The following is a 19,906-nucleotide window of genomic DNA, read 5'->3' as shown; positions in this document are numbered from 1 at the left end:
GTTGGATGGCACCAGACAGCAGCACAGAGTATTTAATGACTTACTGGTTTTCTCCTCTCTGATGTTGTAATGGAGAAGATCAGCGGCTTCTGAGGAGCGAACCCAGAGCACCATACAGCCGACGTCCACGTCCCGGGTCACCACGAAGACCTGCGACACCAAGACACCAGAGTCAACGCACAATCCCAGCTGTGTACCTAAGCCTGTGTGATACTGTATCTAATCCCATCACGTGTGATACAGGCAGCACTACTACCCCCACCATGTACCATTACAGTCTCCCCCGGGGACGCTGCGGTTATTACACACCCCGGTCCAGATGTGAAGAATAAAACTCCAGAAATATGACACAGAGACGTCTGCGGACCCCCACAGCGACTATTAAAGGGGAAGTTCCCCTATTGTGCTGCAGCCGACCTGGGTGTTAAAGAAATTGTGGGTGGGGGAGGGGGATCTATATAGAGAACATGTGCTGGCATGTCAAGCGTTAAACGGTCGGGTCAACAACTGGTTTGCACTTGCAACTGCATCACCTGCGTACACAGTGTGGCCACCAGGTGGCGCTGTATTTTTGGGAAACAGAAATCCTAGCCAGAACATTACCCATAATTCTCATATCCTACACCATACCGCAGCGCCTGACCCACACACCAGGGCAATGCTCTGCCCATATAATAGCGCTACAATCTGTAACCAACACTTATTTTGTGCCACCTAGTGATTAAATCCACCCAATTAAATAGGGACTTCAGCGATGTTCACACGTTGCATTTTTGCAGCTTTTTTTTTAACCCCCTTTAGGCAAAACCTACTTTTTTGGCAGTAATGAAGCGGCTTATAAATCTCAGCTTTGGCTGCGGATTAGGTGTCGTCATTGGTCTACATATTTAATAAGTCAATTCTATATTCAGCTGCCGCGCTCATTGCTTCTATGGGTGAAAAAATGCTGCAAAAAACCTGAAATAATGGACATTTGGCAGATTTTATAAAATGCTGCAGTTTTCCAGTTCAGTCAAGAAAAATAAACCCTTGAGAGATTACGGAGCTTGTTGCCTTTTCTTGTTCGGGAAAAAAAAAAGCAGCTTTTTAAAATTTCCATAATTGGCGCAGGAAAAAAAAAAAAAAAGTAATGTGTGAACATCGCCTTATAGTGGAAGAGCCTTTAATAAATGGTGTAAAATGACGTGAAGCCGAGTAGAAGGTTTCCATTTGCTGACAAGAAGCAAAAATTTCTAGTCTATATATAAGAATCTTTACAGACCGAACACTTCTCACAGCTGAGGGTTTGTTACAATAAGTCAGTGCAGACAACATGTGAGCTAAGCACATCAGCAGCACAAGTCTCGACTGAGATCCTGCACTGACACACTGTAACAAACCGCAGATGAACAGCTGTCCACATCAGGAGCCGACAAAAAAAAAAGAAAATAATGCAGAGATTTTGGGAGACTCACCCCTGCGGCCTCTCTGCAGAGCATCTCCACCACCTGCTGCGCTCCCATGCATAGCTGCAGCCAGACTGGGCAGGTTTTGATGAGTCGGTCCAATATGCTGATACCAGATAGTAATGGCTGACCGTTCTGTAATGGCTCGGGGATACGTGGCGCCTCCATGACTCTGGGATCTGTTGGACTTAAAGAAAATTATCTGTTATTACCGGGATCTGACATTGCCTTTAATTTGCAGCTCCTTTGTCTGATGTCATTGGACCTGGCACAATGTAACGCTGCTGCAGCTCTTCCACATCCCATCGATGCACCAGGGATTCCACAGATGTCTCATCCTAAAATAATCCCATTTACACAGAGCCAGAAAATGTGACAATAAAATGAAGCAGACGCCAAAATTTGGAACCAAAAGTGTGGAATTCATTACCCAGGAACGGAAAAGGGAAGGAAACGGCGCAAACGTCACAATTTCCAGCCGCTGCGATCCAGCGACGAGAGCAAGTGATGTCCTCAAAGGACTATGGAGGGCTCCACTCACTGTACTCAGTGACTGTACCAGCAGAATAGTGAGTGCAGCTCTGGAGTATAATACAGGATGTAACTCAGGATCAGTAATGTAATGTATGTACACAGTGACTGCACCAGCAGAATAGCGAGTGCAGCTCTGGAGTATAATACAGGATGTAACTCAGGGTCAGTAATGTAATGTATGTACACAGTGACTGCACCAGCAGAATAGTGAGTGCAGCTCTGGAGTATAATACAGGATGTAACTCAGGATCAGTAATGTAATGTATGTACACAGTGACTGCACTAGCAGAATAGTGAGTGCAGCTCTGGAGTATAATACAGGATGTAACTCAGGATCAGTAATGTAATGTATGTACACAGTGACTGCACCAGCAGAATAGTGAGTGCAGCTCTGGAGTATAGTACAGGATGTAACTCAGGATCAGTAATGTAATGTATGTACACAGTGACTGCACTAGCAGAATAGTGAGTGCAGCTCTGGAGTATAATACAGGATGTAACTCAGGGTCAGTAATGTAATGTATGTACACAGTGACTGCACCAGCAGAATAGTGAGTGCAGCTCTGGAGTATAATACAGGATGTAACTCAGGATCAGTAATGTAATGTATGTACACAGTGACTGCACTAGCAGAATAGTGAGTGCAGCTCTGGAGTATAATACAGGATGTAACTCAGGATCAGTAATGTAATGTATGTACACAGTGACTGCACCAGCAGAATAGTGAGTGCAGCTCTGGAGTATAGTACAGGATGTAACTCAGGATCAGTAATGTAATGTATGTACACAGTGACTGCACTAGCAGAATAGTGAGTGCAGCTCTGGAGTATAATGCAGGATGTAACTCAGGATCAGTAATGTAATGTATGTACACAGTGACTGCACCAGCAGAATAGTGAGTGCAGCTCTGGAGTATAATACAGGATGTAACTCAGGATCAGTAATGTAATGTAATGTATGTACACAGTGACTGCACCAGCAGAATAGTGAGTGCAGCTCTGGAGTATAGTACAGGATGTAACTCAGGATCAGTAATGTAATGTATGTACACAGTGACTGCACCAGCAGAATAGTGAGTGCAGCTCTGGGGTATAATGCAGGATGTAACTCAGGATCAGTAATGTAATGTATGTATACAGTGACTGCACCAGCAGAATAGTGAGTGCAGCTCTGGAGTATAATACAGGATGTAACTCAGGATCAGTAATGTAATGTATGTACACAGTGACTGCACCAGCAGAATAGTGAGTGCAGCTCTGGAGTATAATACAGGATGTAACTCAGGATCAGTAATGTAATGTATGTACACTGTGACTGCACCAGCAGAATAGCGAGTGCAGCTCTGGAGTAAAATACAGGATGTAACTCAGGATCAGTAATGTAATGTAATGTATGTACACAGTGACTGCACCAGCAGAATAGTGAGTGCAGCTCTGGAGTATAATGCAGGATGTAACTCAGGATCAGTAATGTAATGTATGTACACTGTGACTGCACCAGCAGAATAGTGAGTGCAGCTCTGGAGTATAATACAGGATGTAACTCAGGATCAGTAATGTAATGTATGTACACAGTGACTGCACCAGCAGAATAGTGAGTGCAGCTCTGGAGTATAATGCAGGATGTAATGTATGTACACAGTGACTGCACCAGCAGAATAGTGAGTGCAGCTCTGCCTTTTGTTGGACGGAAATGTTATAGGGTTGCTGAATGTCATTACTATCATGGTCGGCAGGGCTGTGGAGTCTTGAGTTCATATAAAATGGAACAACTCAGGCTCTAAAAATATACAGGGAGGTCCAAAAGTAGGTGGACAGAAAGTCTAACAAGGTTATGAAGGGGGAGATTTAACAAACATGGTGTAAAGTGAAAATGGCTCAGTTGCCCTCAGCAACCAATCAGATTCCACTTTTCATTCCTCACAGACTCTTTGAAAAGTGAAAGGTGGAATCTGATTGGTTGCTAAGGGCAACTGAGCCAGTTTCACAGATCTAGTTTTCACAGATGGATCTCCCCCAAATCTGTTCTCTTTTCAGATCATTCAGATAACACATAATGGCAAATAATTTAAACACAGATCAAAGAAAATGGATTTTAACAGAGTATTGGAAATCTCACAATGCTGAAACCGTTGGAGCGAAAAGAGGCGACTTCAAAGCTGTGCAAATTGTAATGGAAAACAGTGTGAGCCCCTGCGCTGATAACACTTAAGGGCTTTTGTATTATTGTTCAGAATAAAATGTAATTGTCAATGTTGTGCTTGTGTTAGTAAATATAATTTTATATATATAAATCAAAATAAATATTAATTTTCTGGCCACCTACTTTTGGACCACCCTGTATATTAAATTGAGTACAGTAGTTCAATGCAGGATGTGCTGTAAATGTTTTCATAAGAATTTAGGAAAGTTATGAAATGTTCTATAAATGTCTGTTCTGTTCCTGATCTAAGGGTCTCGGCTGCACTTTATGCTCAGTAGTGATCAGTGCGGTGGAGTCGGACGTCAGGGAAATGGAGGAGTCGGTGGTTTGGCGTACTGACTCCACAGCCCTGGTGGTCGGTGTAACGTGGGGTGACAGCATTATTCCGCGCTCTCATTCTGGTCCGTCACATCTGATCCAGTTTCCCTCATCTCACAATACGTTGTTTGGCTGGATTTCCGTTTCTACATCAGAAAACAGACAAAACTCCACGTTCTTGTTCTTATCTGTGTCCGGCCGGAGTCCCACCAGTACGCAGGGAATGTTGGAGCCTTTCCTGTACTGTACACAGCCCCTTCCGTTACAATGTGTCAGCCCTCGGGACAATCACCAGATAGGAGAGGTCACATCCACACATTAGTACAAGAATTAAAGAAATCCAAAAAAAGTTCTGAAACTTTCCATTTACTGATCTTCACAATTTGTTTTGACACTGAATATTTGATTTTGCACACTGAGTACATCAGACCCAATACTTTTGACAGCTGAAGATTTGTTACAATAGTATCCAGTTACACAAGTCACCTATAGGACAGATAGTCAACACCAGATATTCTGCACAGCAAGTTATAGTATCAGGATCCTGTGCAGGATGGAGCTTCGTCCTCCCTCCGGAGCAGCATTCAGGGGGTCAGGGTGGGGGAGGTGTATGGGGCCACTGTACTATATGGTATAACGGTACATTACACTACAGGGAGGTACGCAGCTCTCCTGCACAGCAAAGTGAGAAGACGACATTTTGCATATTGGGGGGGGGGGGGAATACTCATGTTAATTGAAATAAAAAAGGCAGGGGTCCACAAAATCCCCAAAAGACAAAAAGAAAGGAAGAAGGGAGGAGCGCCTTCCACTACAGACATTAGACAGAAGGGTCCCCCCACCCACATTACACAGAGGGGGGGTGCTTGTGTAGACCTTACAATGCTTTGCTCTCAGACACATTCATTCATTTCCTCTGGTTGGTACTAATAAACTACAAGCATCAGATGAAAATGTTCTCAGCTCGGAGGCGAGAAGTGATCTGACCAGAAATCAGCCCACACCGGGCCAGCTGGACCAATGCCTCATCCTGTGGTGCAGGAGCAGATACTGAGAAGAGGCCCCTATGTAAGAACGGTATATGGGCCCTCTGCAGCCCAAAGGCTCATAGTAACGCACCCCTCCATGCTTTGGAGGTAGATGTGGCCTCCTGACCTTTAGGGCCCCTGTGCGCCTACATGGGTTGCACCAATAGCAGGTCCTCCCCTGTCTGAGGTCATGAACAGTCCAACACAACCAGGACCATCACTGCACACAGCAGGGGTCCTATCCAGCTGCAGCAGCTGACAGAGCATGCTGGGAGTTGTAGTTTTGCAATAGCCGACAGGGCTGAAGAAACAAAATTCCCTAAAGCAGCCTGTACTCCTCTATGGCAGGTTTAATACTTCAGAGCTGCATTTATAATTCTGCTGATTGTGGTTGGATACAGTCAGCAAGTGGGATAGCAGATAGCGCCCCAATACAGAGGTGCACAACCTTTGTTTGGTCCAAGAGGAACATTGTTATAATGAAACAATCGGGTGGGGGGGTCGCACTAAGAATGAAAAGGATATTACCTTGGAGACATTAGTAGCATGGCGCGGGGCGGTAGTTGTGGGCGAGGTACTCGTCTCTTGTGCCGCGGCCCGTTACATGAAGGTGGTGGTCCCGGCTAGGTGTGTGGACTTGTGTTATGCGGGCGCTACACCCTTGTATGTAACCAGTGACAGTGATTGGCCAGGAGCAGATGTTACACAGGCCAATGAGCGAGGCCGCCAAAGAGCGAGGCCGCCAAAGAGCGAGGCCGCCAGTACAAAATACATTTTTTACTTGACGATCACTGGGAAGGATTATATACAGTAGATAGCGGGTATACAGCTTGATTAACATTTCCTCTACAATACGGAGCATTTTCCACACAGCATCAATTCCCTCCTCCCCTCCTCTTTTTTTCTCTTATCCTCCATCTTTAAAAACTTTCCTCTTTTCTTCACCACAGCCCAGCTCAGTATTACACCCAGTTGTATTCTCAATCCCCGATTCCACGTCCTTATCCCATTAGGGAAGCTACTTTACCAGTATGGCCGGTACTTTTCTCTTCTGTCTCCGACGCTCTAGTACTCCCGCCCGGGGCACCTTACATACTCTGAGTTATAATCTCGGGGCTGTACTGATAATTGGAGACGTGTCCAAGGTCAGTACTCCTATTGCTCACTTGTCTCTTACTCTCCACTAGGATCTCGCTATCCTCTGTCGGTCTCCTCAGGGACACGCATCATGCGGCAATGCTCACATCAGACCTTAGGTCTTTATCCGATGCACTCTGGGCCCTTTCTGACAGGAACGGTCTCTGTCTCTTCAGCCTCACCCCTCCCACTAGTCCCAACCATTAACTCTGCTTTACCTATGAACTACCTGTTGCTGGGCAGAATGCAAAAAACACATTGCACAGTTCACAAAAAGATTACAGAAAAATCAGTATCAAAAACTCACCAAATCCTCACGGTGGTAATGTCGCCACATGGTTTGTTCACGTGAATTTAGAGCATTCGATTCTGCTTCTAAATCCACATAAAAAGCAGCGTCCAAATCTCTAAATACGTTTCTGATCAGTTTTGATGGGAAAAGCTCCTGTCCTGCGCGAAAGGCTTTTTTTTTTTTTTTTTTTTCACATTCTGAACAATTTTCAGTAAAACTAACAAGAAGCTTATTCAGAGTATTAAAAGACGTCCTGATAGGGAATGTAGATGGGGACAGCGCCGATGAGGTCTGTAAATTGTCTGAATTGTAAAGCGCTGCGGAATATGTTGGCGCTATATAAATAAAAAGATTATTAAGATTTCTTACGTTTATTTGCAGTAAAATCCTCGGAAAAACTGAACGGGCCATAAAGAGGAAGAGGTGATTGGATGCCCCCGGCTCTACAATAGATCATGGGGGGGGTTTCTACGCACGGCCCAATGGTGCAGAATGCAAACATGGATGCGGAGGTCTCCCGTGTAATTCACATACTACTTTCTGCAGCCAAACGGGTTCCAAGACCCCCCATATCCTGATGCATGAGGCATCCAGGGATGTCCGCCGGGCACCATCACCACCTGCCAGTCCGGCTCCTCAGGTGCTGCCACTATTCTGTCTGTGGCTGCCCACATATAGTTAACCTGTCAGATAAGCATATGGTGGGGGCCGCACAGAATGGCATCACAGACCACATATTGCCCCCCCTGGCCGCAGGTTGTGCACCCCTGCCCCAATACATAATAGGACCATAATGTAACATGGCGTTCACATCATCCTGGTCTGGGTCCTTCTCCCCAAGGGGCCCCACTGTGCAAATGGTCCCTCATAGCGTGACTCCATGTCATCTGCACTTTATAGAGGAGACCCTCATTAATGCCAGTGGGGGTGTCTGCATACCTCAGTGTAGCAGCACCCCTAGTGGCCAGGGACCATGATGATGATGTGATATTTCTGTATACATTATCTTATTACTCTGCTGCCATATTCTTCAGTTCCATCAATCCCTGGGCCAGGGTGAAGTCTGTAGTTATTGTGCCCTGACATTTGTATGCACCCCCACCCTCATGTCCTCTGTCAAAAATCAGCATTTAAACTAAAGAAAACCTGGAAACCGTTCACTTACAGGAAACGCAGAGCTGACAGTGTACAGTGCACCAACGGCGGAAGCTGCTGACCCAGGAAACCTGCAGGCCGAGGTGAAGCCGCACGGCCGTATTTATAGCTCCTGCAGAAGGTGCAGCAATGAATAAAGCAACGGTGCGCAGCTCAGTGATGGGATTTCCCATTACATGCACCATCAGTGGGGTCTACCGGCTAGGACCCCACTAATCCGAGACGACACCGCATCTTGTTGGAGAACACAGCCCACATTCTAGTTAATCTAGGGGGGGGGGGGGGGGGGGGACGACGACACGACGACAAGAGTGAATTTACCATTGCAGAACAAAAAGGAGCAGACATTTTCCATTCCTCTCCATTATCAAGATCTCTGCTTGCTTTATGTGAATAAAAGCAGAAATCCAGAAGCCGATTCATGATGCCCAAACCACAGGCAGGATGAGGACCGGCCTCTTGGACTCAGACACACAAGCCCAGAGTCATCATTCGCTGTTCTTGCTTTATGGTTATGCTTTTGGGATTTTTTTTTTTGCACTAAATTCTTCAAAAATGCCCCACATTGAGTGATCCACAAAAGAAAAAAAACTCCCTCTATTTTTGTGACATTCTAGAATTAACGAGAATTTTTTTTTTTTTTTTTAAATGTTCCATCATTTGAAGAAATTTCAGACATCAATCTAATCACTGCAGAAAGACTGGAGAACATTTGCAACTTTTGCACCACACTCAGACAAACACATGAAATGGACTTGATGGTGCAAATAAGACCAGCACCTACGAACAGAATAAAGCAAGTGTGAACAGGTGCAAACTGTTGTGACTGCATCATATTCTAACAGCGTAGAGCAGCGATGAGACGTCGGCAAACATCGAATATATGAAATCTGAACTGCGTCACCGCAATATAGAATATACTTATAAAAAGGAAAGGACGTGGTGCACAAAGTCACCAGTTCATGAGAGCCACCAGGTGTAACTTTATTTGATGAGGTCATGACCAAATATTTATCAGACATTTCTCTCCTAATTTAAAGGGCAGGTAGGATCCAGCACTAAAAAATAAAAATGGTCAGCATTTTTTGCATTAGCATTTGTATGCCACAACCAGGAGTGGAAATTACAGACACAAACTATAATTGAAAGATTGACACCTGTCTGAGTTTTGGAGACACTCCTGGTTTTAGCATCCAAGTACTGCTGAAAATTATGAGGCCTTAGGGCAGTTTCACATGTCTGGATATTTCCAGTACCGGAGATATCTGTGTCCGTGTGTGCCTATGTGACACGCGTGTGCCACGTCAGGTTCACACGTGCTGGCGCCTGGGAATCAGCGGTACAGTTAGCGCTGTTCCCAAGCACCAGATGCTGAACGCTGCCCTCATCATCGTCCCCTGCTTGCGCTGCGATCAGCACCAGCAGGGGACAATGTTGAGAGTAGTATTCTGCTCCCACTGTCTCCAACTGTAAAAAGAATAAAATAAAAAAATTCTTTATACTCACCTGTCCCAAATGTCCCCCGCTGTAATCCATCTGACCGCTCAGCAGAGGAGCCGGGGAGAGTGACTTTCTGCAGCGAGCGGGGCCAGAGCTGTGCTCAGTGAGTGACACACGGTCCGTGGAAACACACTGACATGTGCACAGACCCATTCATTTGAATGTCTCTGCGTGTGTCAGTGTCTCCGGTACGTGTGGAAACTGTCACCACACCTACCGGACACACGGACGTGTAAAAGAGCCCTTAGACTGATCAGCCAAATAAGGAGGCAGCGAAAACCTCCATTAGAGGTGGTGACTGCCTCCATATTTGCTCATCTTACACCCCCCGCATCAGAAAAGACTAGCTTTGTTTTTTTTAATTAGTGCTTGATTCTACCGCCCTTTCAATTTGTTGACTTTTAGCCCAGAAGAGAAATGTCTGATAAATATTAGGTCAGGGTCCCATCAGATAAAGGTCACTTTGGCCAATTCATGAGAGCCCATTAGCCACGACAATTTGTGCCCCATATTATCAGTACGTTCTATACAGCAGTAATGCCATCCAAATGTCATATTTGGGCAGCTGTACCCTCACCCATCCCTTGTAGACTGAGCCCTCATGGGCAGGGTCCTCTCCTCCTGTACCAGTCACCATTGCGTTTTTTGTTCAAGATTATTGTACTTGTTTGCTATGTATACCGCCCCCCCACCTCCCCATGTAACACGCCATGGAACAAATGGCATAATAATAATATATTCAATGTTTTGCATTCATCTCAGCACTTAGAAGGCAGCTGAATTATTTTGTTTGCAAGTTAAAAAAAATAAGCCAAAACAAAAAATTTAGACAAAAAAAAAAGCCACAAATGCAAGAGTTAATTGGGACCATGATCAGTGTCTCAAAGTATATTTTAATCAAAACCCAGCAGCATCTCAGAGTAAGGCCTCATTCAGATGTCAGTTTTTACGTACGGTAAAAACAGACTAAGGTCTCTTTCACACGTCCGTGTTTCCACATGTACTGGAGACGCAGACACATTCAAATCTATGGGTCTGCGCACATGTCAGTGTGTCTCCAGCGTGTCTGTGTCCCGTGTGCTCCACGTGCTGACATGTCCGTTTTTTGGTGGATGCACGGTCCGCAAAAGTGTCTCATGCTGAACACACGTGGATGTCATCCGTGTGTCATCAGTGTGACATGTACCAGCGTTTGGGAATCAGTGGTACAGTTAGTGCTGTTCCCAAGCACTGAACACTGCCCTCCTCATGGTTCCTGCCAGTGTTGCGATCAGCACCAGCAGGGACAATGATGAGGGTAGTGGTGTCTGCTCCCGCAGTATCCCTGTGTAAAAATAAGATTAAAATAATAAAATCCTTATACTCACCTAAGTGTCCCCCGCTGTAATCCTCTGATCTCTGATGCTGAGGAGCCAGGGAGAAGGAGCCGCTGCAGCGAGAGAGCCCCAGAGCTGCGCTGAGCTCAGGAGCGGTGTTGTCACTCACTGAGCGCAGCTCCGAGCGGTTCATTCTCCCCGGTGTGAGCGGTCTCATGGATTACAGTGGGGGACATCTCCGGACAGGGAGTATAAGGATGTCATTATTTTACCTTCCCCCCCCCCCCACCCCACACGGACACTGCGGGAGCAGAAAACTACTACCCTCATCATTGTCCCTTCTGGTGCCGATCGCAGCGCCGACAGGAACCATGATGAGGGCAGCATTCAGCACCCGGTGCTTGGGAACAGCGCTAACTGTACACTGAAGAGTTGAAAAAAATAATAAAATCACATATTTGGTATCGCCGCGTTCAGAATCGCCCGATTTAAAAAAAAAAAAAAAGACTTAATTTGATCAGTAAACGGCGTAACGAAAAAAATAATAATTCAAAAATGCAATAATTACGTTTTTTTGATTGCCACTACATTGCAATAATGAGCGATCAAAACATTGGATCTACCCCAAAACAATATGAAAGAAAAAGTCAGCTCGGTGCGAAAAAAATAAGCCCTCACCCATCCCCAGATCCGGAAAAAAACGGAGATGCTACGGGTCTCGGAAAATAAAACCATTTTTATTTATTTTATTTTTTTTCACAAACTTTGGATATTTTTCACCGCTTAAATAAAAAATAACCTAGAAAATGTTTGGAATCTATGAACTCGTAATGACCTGGAGAATCATAATGGCTGGTCAGTTTTAGCATTTAGTGAACGTGGTTAAAAAAAAGACTGTGGAGTTGCACTTTTTTTTGCAATTTCACTGCACTTGGAACTTTTTTCTGTTTTCCAGTACACAAAATGGTAAACCCAATGGTGTAGGTCAACAGTACAGCTTGTCCCACAAAAGATAAGCCTTCACACGGCCATATTGACTGAAAAAAAAGTTATGGCTCTGGGAAGAAGGGAAGCAAAAAACCAAGACGTAAAAACGGAAAACGGCCGGATCATTAAGGGGTTAATAAACATTTAATGGTTTTACATTGGTTCAATATACATAATTTTTTTCCTTTTTGTCCTGGACACTGACCGAATTAAAAATCTTAATACTGAAAGGTCATTTTCAGGACGACAAAAATCTAGGAATGATGAGAATATTCAAGTCTTTGACAATAGGAATCAAAGTAACACCTGGATTTATGACTCCCTCCACCAGACTGACTCCCTCCACCAGACTGACTCCCTCCACCAGACTGACTCCCTCCACCAGACTGACTCCCTCCACCAGACTGACTCCCTCCACCAGACACTCCCACTCCATTTGTAACATTTTCCTTTGATTTCCTTGGCTGATCTCTAGGAGTCATCACCTGCGGCACAAGTGTCCTGCTGTAACATCTCCTCAACGTTGCGCTCTTGTTTCAGTCATTTATTTGTAAACCTGCCTGACGGTGCTCTGAAAGCTGCAAATATTTTTCTGTTAAGCCAATAAAAGAATATTTTTATCTATTTTGGGCATAGAAGTATTTACATTGAGTTTTGAGAATAAAAGATCAAGCTGGGAGGATTTACTTTTATGACTTTTTTTTGCGTTTGCGCCATTCTCGTTGTGTCAGATTCTCGCTGCCTGCCTTACGTGACATTTTTAGCGACTGAAGTCGTTACATTATTGCACGGCGCCAAAGATTAGAAAGCAAAATCTTATAGGGATTGTGCGCAATAACTAATTCAGTTTTTTTTTTTTTTTATGCGCATGGCAGAAATGGTTCTGTATGTCGGGCAATTATAATAATTCATAACGCAGCCTGATGGCTTTAGGGCATAAAACTAATGCAAAGAAAGAAAAGAAAGAAGTATCAGAAAGTTGCTGAAACTTCAAGGAGGCATTGTGCCTTGTTGCAGCAGAGAAGCGGCTTTACTGTATGTAGCATTGTGGTTACTTTACCTCCTCACGCCCCTGGCGGCTGCCCCAGACCCCCGGCGGCCCACGCCTGCCCTCCGGGCCCGTCCTGGGGGGCCCTTGTCCCTTTTCAGCCTCTCGCTCTCCATATAGCAGCAGGTTCCTGGGTTTGTCAGAGCTGCAGGACAAGCTGAGATGTGTTCAGGGTGGAGCGGGTGTGACCTGCAGAAGAACATTCCTCCTCCACCAGCAGAAAATTCCACATTTATCTCAAAGAACCCACTCCACACACAAAAATATGAGGGATTTCCAGGAAATTTCTGCGCCCCCACTTGACTATACAAACCAGCTTGTCAGTCTGAGGGCACTACAACTCCCAGCATTCTCAGACAGCCATTAAACTGGTTTCCAGCCTAGATCATACATATCTTTGTTCAACATTTTCAAGATCTCTGCTTGCTGTCAGGATTATGAACATTTTTTTTTTTTTTTTACCCAGAAGAGAATCTATACATAACCTGTATATAAAGATTAATCATTGCACAATGGAAAGTTTTACTGTTTCTAACAAACTTTGTTTCCACTCGTAAGATCTATGCTTGTTGTCAGTGAGCGAAACATCCACATGCTGAAGAATGATACAGTCCTAAATCTCACAAGTTAAAGGCCTTGCTCAGAAGTATCCAGTCCAAGCAAACCCCTGCGAGCCTAGAATCCAGACGGATCCATTGTAAGGTATGATCAGGACAGCGGGTTAAAGGCCATGGCCACACGGAGATAATCGGATCCATGATGCAAATGACGCCATCATCAGATTTTCTTGGATGACACATTATATCAGTGTGCGGAAATAAGATCGCACTCAGTTGTCATCAGAGTGCAGCCCGATGATTTCCAAGCACACATTGACTTACTTGTATAGCCAAGTGTGATCCGATAATCTGATCAAACTAGGACATGCTGCAATTTTTTCCTCAGACCGGCCAGAAGGATAAATAATAAATAAATAAACACACAGACCTGTGCACGGCCTATAGAATAACACTGTTGGAGTAGGATGCGAGCCCTGAGGATTATCTGCACTGGATACAATATAGCAAGGCCTTTATATGCCAGGATCATTAGCTCTGTATGACTGAAGCATCTGCAGGTTGTATCCCTTCACTGACAGCAAGCAGAGACCTTATAGTGAGAAAACAGACTGAAGGGAATAAAGAATCCAAGAGGCTTTAAAGTCACAGACCGAAGAGTTTACACATCTAAAAACCTTGTTAAATTGTATCCAGACCAGACAATCCTGTGTGAGGTAAAGCAAATCAGCAGCAGAAATCCCCCCTGCCCGAGGTTTGGTACAATGTCTGGACTGGATACAATTGTAACGAGCAGTTTATAGATCATTCCCTTTAGGCTATGTGCCCACAATGCAGAAAATTTCTGCAGCTTTTCTGCATGGTCTTGGCAGTCAAAAACGCTTGCGGATTTTACACGCGTTTTTTGCATGCAGATTTGACTTGCGTTTTTCAAGTCCATTGGGACCTCAAATCCGCATGCAGAAACGCACAGATAATGGACATGCTGCAGATTTTTCCGCAAGGAAAATCCGCTGCAGAAAAATCCACAGCATGGGCACAGAACATTCAGATTTTCATTGGGGATCATGGGGCAGGGATTACCAAGCATTTTTAAAGCGTTTCTGCTACGGAAATTCTGCATCAAAAACGCATAGTGGGAACACAGACTTACAGCCTGACGCTTTCTTGGGGTCTTTCCATCCAGTGCTGTGAAAATGACCCCTTAGTTTGTTACAATGTGTCAGTGCAGCTATCAGAGGATCGTCTGGACTGGATATAACCGACAAACCCTCAGCTGGGAAGATTCATATTTGTGAACAGATATGTAACATAAACAAAATGGAACAATTCACCGATCGCAATCAGAGATCATGAGAAGGTGGAAGAATTCAAAGAAAACATTAGAAATTGCTAATTTTTTCGATGATTTAGTAACGTTATTAGATGCACGGGCTACAGAGTTTAGGATTTGGCAGAGATCTCTGGGCCCCTCCGGGCACCGGGGCCCGTGTGCGCCTGCCGCCTCCGCCCGCCCTCCATGTCCACGATTTCTTGTGTGCACATACAAGGACAGGCAGCGCAGAATGAACAATCTTTGGCCTCCGGCCCCACAAGTTTTAGCGACATAAGAAAACTTTACGGCTGCCTGAGTTTCATCAACGGATGTGAGATCATCCAAACACAGGAGCGACCGCAGAGCTGCAGATCCGTAACAGTGTGTCGAAGCCAAATGGAAGGAAGAGGCCAGCTGAACCCAAACAGCAAACTACAGAAGAATGGGTGGAATTCACAAGGGGAAAAAAAAAGATCCACCATAGCTGTCAGTCCTATGTAAATCATGCTCAGAAGCTTTGTATTTCTGCCATAGGTACATTCTTGTTTACATCCAGAAGCTGAAAACCGGTCCTGACCACACAGCTGAGGGTTTGTTACACTGTACATGGAAACAATCCTCTGGGCAGCAGCAAAATGCCCAATATGATGGCTTGTTACAATGTGTCGGTGCAGGTAAGCACCATCAGATGCGTGAACAGGACCAGAGGAGGACAGCTGCTCAGCCTCACAATGTAAGCAAGGAAGGACGTACTAGTGATATTTATATGTTGTCCATCCAGGCAGTAATTTTCATAGATCCTTTAACTTACATGGGTTCTTCATTTAGCAATACGTGTCTCTTTTTGTCTTTTATGGCCATATTCACATATATACAAGACACATATTTGTCTGTTTCATTAATATTACATTTAATTGTATCCTGACCCATTCACCTTGGGATTGATTCACTGATTTGAACATGTACCCATTATATCTTTTTGTGAAAAACCATTACATGAATTTTCGATTGGAAATCGTAATTTTTGTATCTAAATAAATCGTTAGCGATACAGACTCTAGTCCTCCCCATTTCTCATACTGTGATGAGTCCCTAGTATATGGGTACAATATAAAACGTGGAAATGGCTCCTTTGTAAAATTACCTTCTACAAAGTTGCAGCATAGCCATCATCTTGTCTAGGTTATAACATCCACCGAGGATGCATCTATTGCTCCCTGTTGTCAGCCATTGAGTGACTGGCATCAGCCGCTTCTCTAACGCTCCTGTATTAGAAGCTGCACATTCTTGTAATCATTTAGAAACAAAAAACAAGACCCAGAATATAAAGAGAAAAAAAAAACAGGTAAATTTCTGCAGGAAGTGACAAGATGAGAATATCCCCTCAAAATAAAGACCCTCACCAAGAGCAGCCACACTGCAGCAAGCAAAGTGAATCTGAGCTATTACTCTCTGTTATCAGCCATTACTGTGGAGAGGTGACTATAATCTATTTCTCCCCTAGAGCTGTAGCTGGACGAAACATTTCCAATGACAGGAGTTACATGACTTCTATAAACCTCCCTGTACCCCATGATTGATACTTTGTATCACATAACTGCAGTGCTGTAATCCAGAGTCAGAATGGGGTCAGGGGCCCCCAGTAACATTCATTCAGGGGTCCACTCCACAGGGGAGGTGGCTGCATTTGCTGCGGTTTGACCACAAAATGTTGCAGGTTTCAGAGTCATTTTCCTGCACAAGGACTTCTCCACCTTTAGGAACAACACTTTTTTTTTCTACTTGTATTTAGGGCTAAATAAATAAAAAAAATAATAATAATTTTTGCTTTTGGATTTCATTACAAATTATGCTCAATTTTGCTTTTACAGCCTTTTTGTTTTGCTACACATTCAACTTTGATGTGGTCTTTGGCCACAAGTCTATTTATAGGAGTTCAGAAAAAGACAGATAAACGTTACAAAATACTCAATCATTAATATTTAATCTGAATAAGCTCACTGATGGATTCTCAGTTCACTCATTGTGCAACTAGCAGCTGAGTCTAACACAAAAGGTTACAGAAGGTAAGTTGGGCAACATTTTTAATTAAACCCAATTAAAAAAAAAAAAAAAAAAAAAAAGATTTGCGCTACCAAATGCATGCATTTAAAGGAAAAAATACTCTTAAGTGGAAAACCCATTTAACAATCAATTTGGGAACTGGCATTGTGCGGTAACAGTGCACATCAATGTGGTTTTTGTCCTTTGTAGAATGCAATCTGTCAAGTAAACTACAACTACCAACAGGATTGGATGTCTGCATCTGTCAGGGCATGCTGGGAGTTATAGTTCCGAATGAAGGGAAGAATGAGACCACCATTAAGCAGACTTCACTCGTCTACATTTCACTGTGTATTGACCCCCATTTTCCAGACCTCATATACGAGGGACCATTCTAGGTTTATGAGCCAAGGAGAGATTCCACATAGTCACTAGTTTAACAAACTGTCCAGTTTTTTTTTTTATTATTATTTGCCTTCTCTTTACGCAGTGCATAAAGTGTAGGGGGTCCCACACTGTCACAGGGGCCACGAAAGACTCTCTTTGGGCCAGTCTGAGCCTGGAGACAGATTCCATATAGTGCTCCAGCACGGTTATAAGCTGCAGATATTGCAGTACCGGCCCTTTAATAATGAGTTTTAGGCTATGTGCCCACGATGCAGAAATGCTTAGGATTTTTTCCATAAGGAATATGAAGGAAACAGCCGATCTTGGAGGAGGAGAAGTCAGAGGCCGCACATAGGTGTCCCCGACAACCGCAGACCTGACTCAGAAGTCTAGAACTTGGTATCTGAGGAGGCGGCTCCAGCACACGAGCAGTTAATGGGCGCACATATAAGCCCCTTGTTCTTCTGCGCCATTCTCCCCGGAGAGGAAAAAGCCTTTCATGTTATTTTTACAGAGTAATTCTGCAAAGAGATGAAAGAAGAAGAAAAAATCCCGAAAACGTCAACCAAATAACATAGATTAAAGGACCAGGAGAAACCAAGAGGGAGGCCGACCTCACCCAAACCTCCACGGAGGACAAGCGCTGCAGCTTCCTATGACTATGTTCCCACAGTGCAAACACTGCAGGTTTTGTTTTCTTTTATGGAGGGCAAAGAAAATCTGCTAAGAAAAGTGGATGCGATTTCATGAAAACTCCTGCCCCCCGTGCGTTTGATGAGCGTGTGATTTTTCTCTATAGGCCTCTATCTGGAGCCAGAAAAAAAGTCCATGAAAAAAACAAAAAAACAAAAACACATGCTTTTAAACGTGTGTGCATGAGGCTTCAGAAATCTCAGCTTTTGTTGATCATGAAAAACAGCTTATTTGCATAAAAAATGGTGTGAACAGTGCCCAAGAAACGCTGCTTCAAATCTGCACCAAAAAACAACAGTATTTTGGTGCAGAAAACATAAAGTAGTAGAAAAGATGCAGCATTTACACAAAGTACTCTGTGCAAAAGGGCAGCACGGTGGCTCAGGGGTTAGCACTGCAGCGCTGGGGTCCTGGGTTCAAATCCCATCAAGGACAACATCTGCAAGGAGTTTGTATGTTCTCCCCATGTTTCGTGGGTTTCCTCCGTGTTCTCCAGTTTCCTCCCACACTCCAAAGACATACTGGTAGGGAATGTAGATTGTGAGCCCCAGTGGGGACAGTGACAATAATGTCTGTAAATTGTGTGAATTCTAAAGCGCTGCGGAATATGTTGGCGCTATATATAAATAAAACTATTATTATTTATATTTATTAATTACTATTATATACGTCTCCTGAAACACTCTGTCCTGCTGTGACCACTGCTCCTCCCTTTTCTGCTACCATCACTCCCCCAATACCAGTCCATTTCTCCTCTCAACACGCTGTGAAAAAGGTTAAAGTCCTTTCAACATACAAATACCCAGTCTTGTCCTCCCCCATTAGTGCATTCTGTCCTGAAATACTCTGTGCTGCTGGAACTTTAAAAAAAAAAAAAAAAAAAAGCTGCACTTCTCCATTTATGTCAAATAGTTCAGTTTTATAAACAAATTATGAGATTGTTAACACAAAAAGCAGCAAATGAAACATTGTAAGAATAAACTCTTAGGAAAACATCCTGTATGTTACAGGCAGCAGCACTTAGCCATCCTGGCCAGAAACCTGTGCAGCCGCCCAGGAGCCAGATTCCAGCCTGTAATCACTGTCTGCACAGGCTGCTCTGCAATATACACACTGGACATAGGAATCGCTGATAGATTGTCAGCTCCGCTGCACAAATCACAGACACCCCCGACTTACAACCTGGACACCTGGCATGAGAACACTTTGAAGACATACTGATAGATAATGTAGATTGTGAGCCCCAATGGGGACAGTGCCCATAATGTCAGTAAATGGTCTGAATTGTAAAGCGCTGCAGAATATGTTGACACTATATAAATAGATAATATTATTGTAGACTGCTGGGACTTGTAGTCATATAATCACTGAGCCGACACCATTAAAAACATCCACAATTTACCACCCGGGCTACATCCAACTCTTGTTGGGGGGGGGGTTGTAATTCTGCCACAACTAGAATTAGAGAGTCACCCCACACAGCCCATAAAACACCAGAAGGTCAGAAAAGAGGAGGGTGGAGAGCTGGTACTTGTAGTTCTACAGCATTGACAGTTCTATATACAAAGGTTTAATCATAATTCAACCAGAATTTTACCCTTGACACAAGCAGTTTACAATCTACAGCAGCCCCTCGCCTCCCATACACACCCATGGGCAGTAAGGGTACTGAGGATTAAACAGTTAGAGGAGCCTGTAGCTGGAGATCTCCCCTGCTGGGGCCGCTGGGTTGTCCAATGCCCCTTTTTGGGAGTAGAGGGAACACAGAAGTGTCATTGTTCTTACCCTGAGTCTTGTGCTGATCCCTCCATCCCTCCTGCAGCAGCCTCTGAGCCAGGGAAGTTCACCAGGGGCCCCCAGCCATTCTGGCTGCTCCTGGAGCTTCTTGCACAAAGTTGCACATTCACAAGAGCAGAACTTCCTGTGTTGTGTTGTGTTGGGGGGATTCA

At 44.2% G+C, this 19,906-nt stretch overlaps 1 protein-coding gene across 4 annotated transcripts in view; it reads right to left on the bottom strand.

The window, feature by feature from the left end:
• Positions 1–19,906, bottom strand: part of RIN3 (Ras and Rab interactor 3) — a 38,342-nt gene extending 18,436 nt beyond the window's left edge. The window contains exons 1-3 of one of the 4 annotated variants that reach the window (XM_073638271.1): positions 19,743–19,906; positions 1,455–1,632; positions 45–150 (exon numbers count right to left, since the gene is read on the bottom strand). In XM_073638271.1, the coding sequence (XP_073494372.1) occupies positions 45–150; positions 1,455–1,632; positions 19,743–19,768 (310 nt within the window). In that variant the 5' untranslated portion in view covers positions 19,769–19,906. Of the gene's footprint in view, positions 1–44; positions 151–1,454; positions 1,633–12,974; positions 13,149–19,742 lie in introns of those variants that run through there. The other 3 variants (XM_073638272.1, XM_073638270.1, XM_073638273.1) reach the window with 3 other exon arrangements.

The sequence above is a fragment of the Phyllobates terribilis genome, unplaced genomic scaffold (assembly GCF_046119375.1).
Source record: "Phyllobates terribilis strain yellow unplaced genomic scaffold, ASM4611937v1 Scaffold_7__3_contigs__length_470593459, whole genome shotgun sequence".
In the NCBI taxonomy this organism is placed as follows: domain Eukaryota; kingdom Metazoa; phylum Chordata; class Amphibia; order Anura; family Dendrobatidae; genus Phyllobates; species Phyllobates terribilis.
This window is presented reverse-complemented; position numbering and strand designations above follow the sequence as displayed.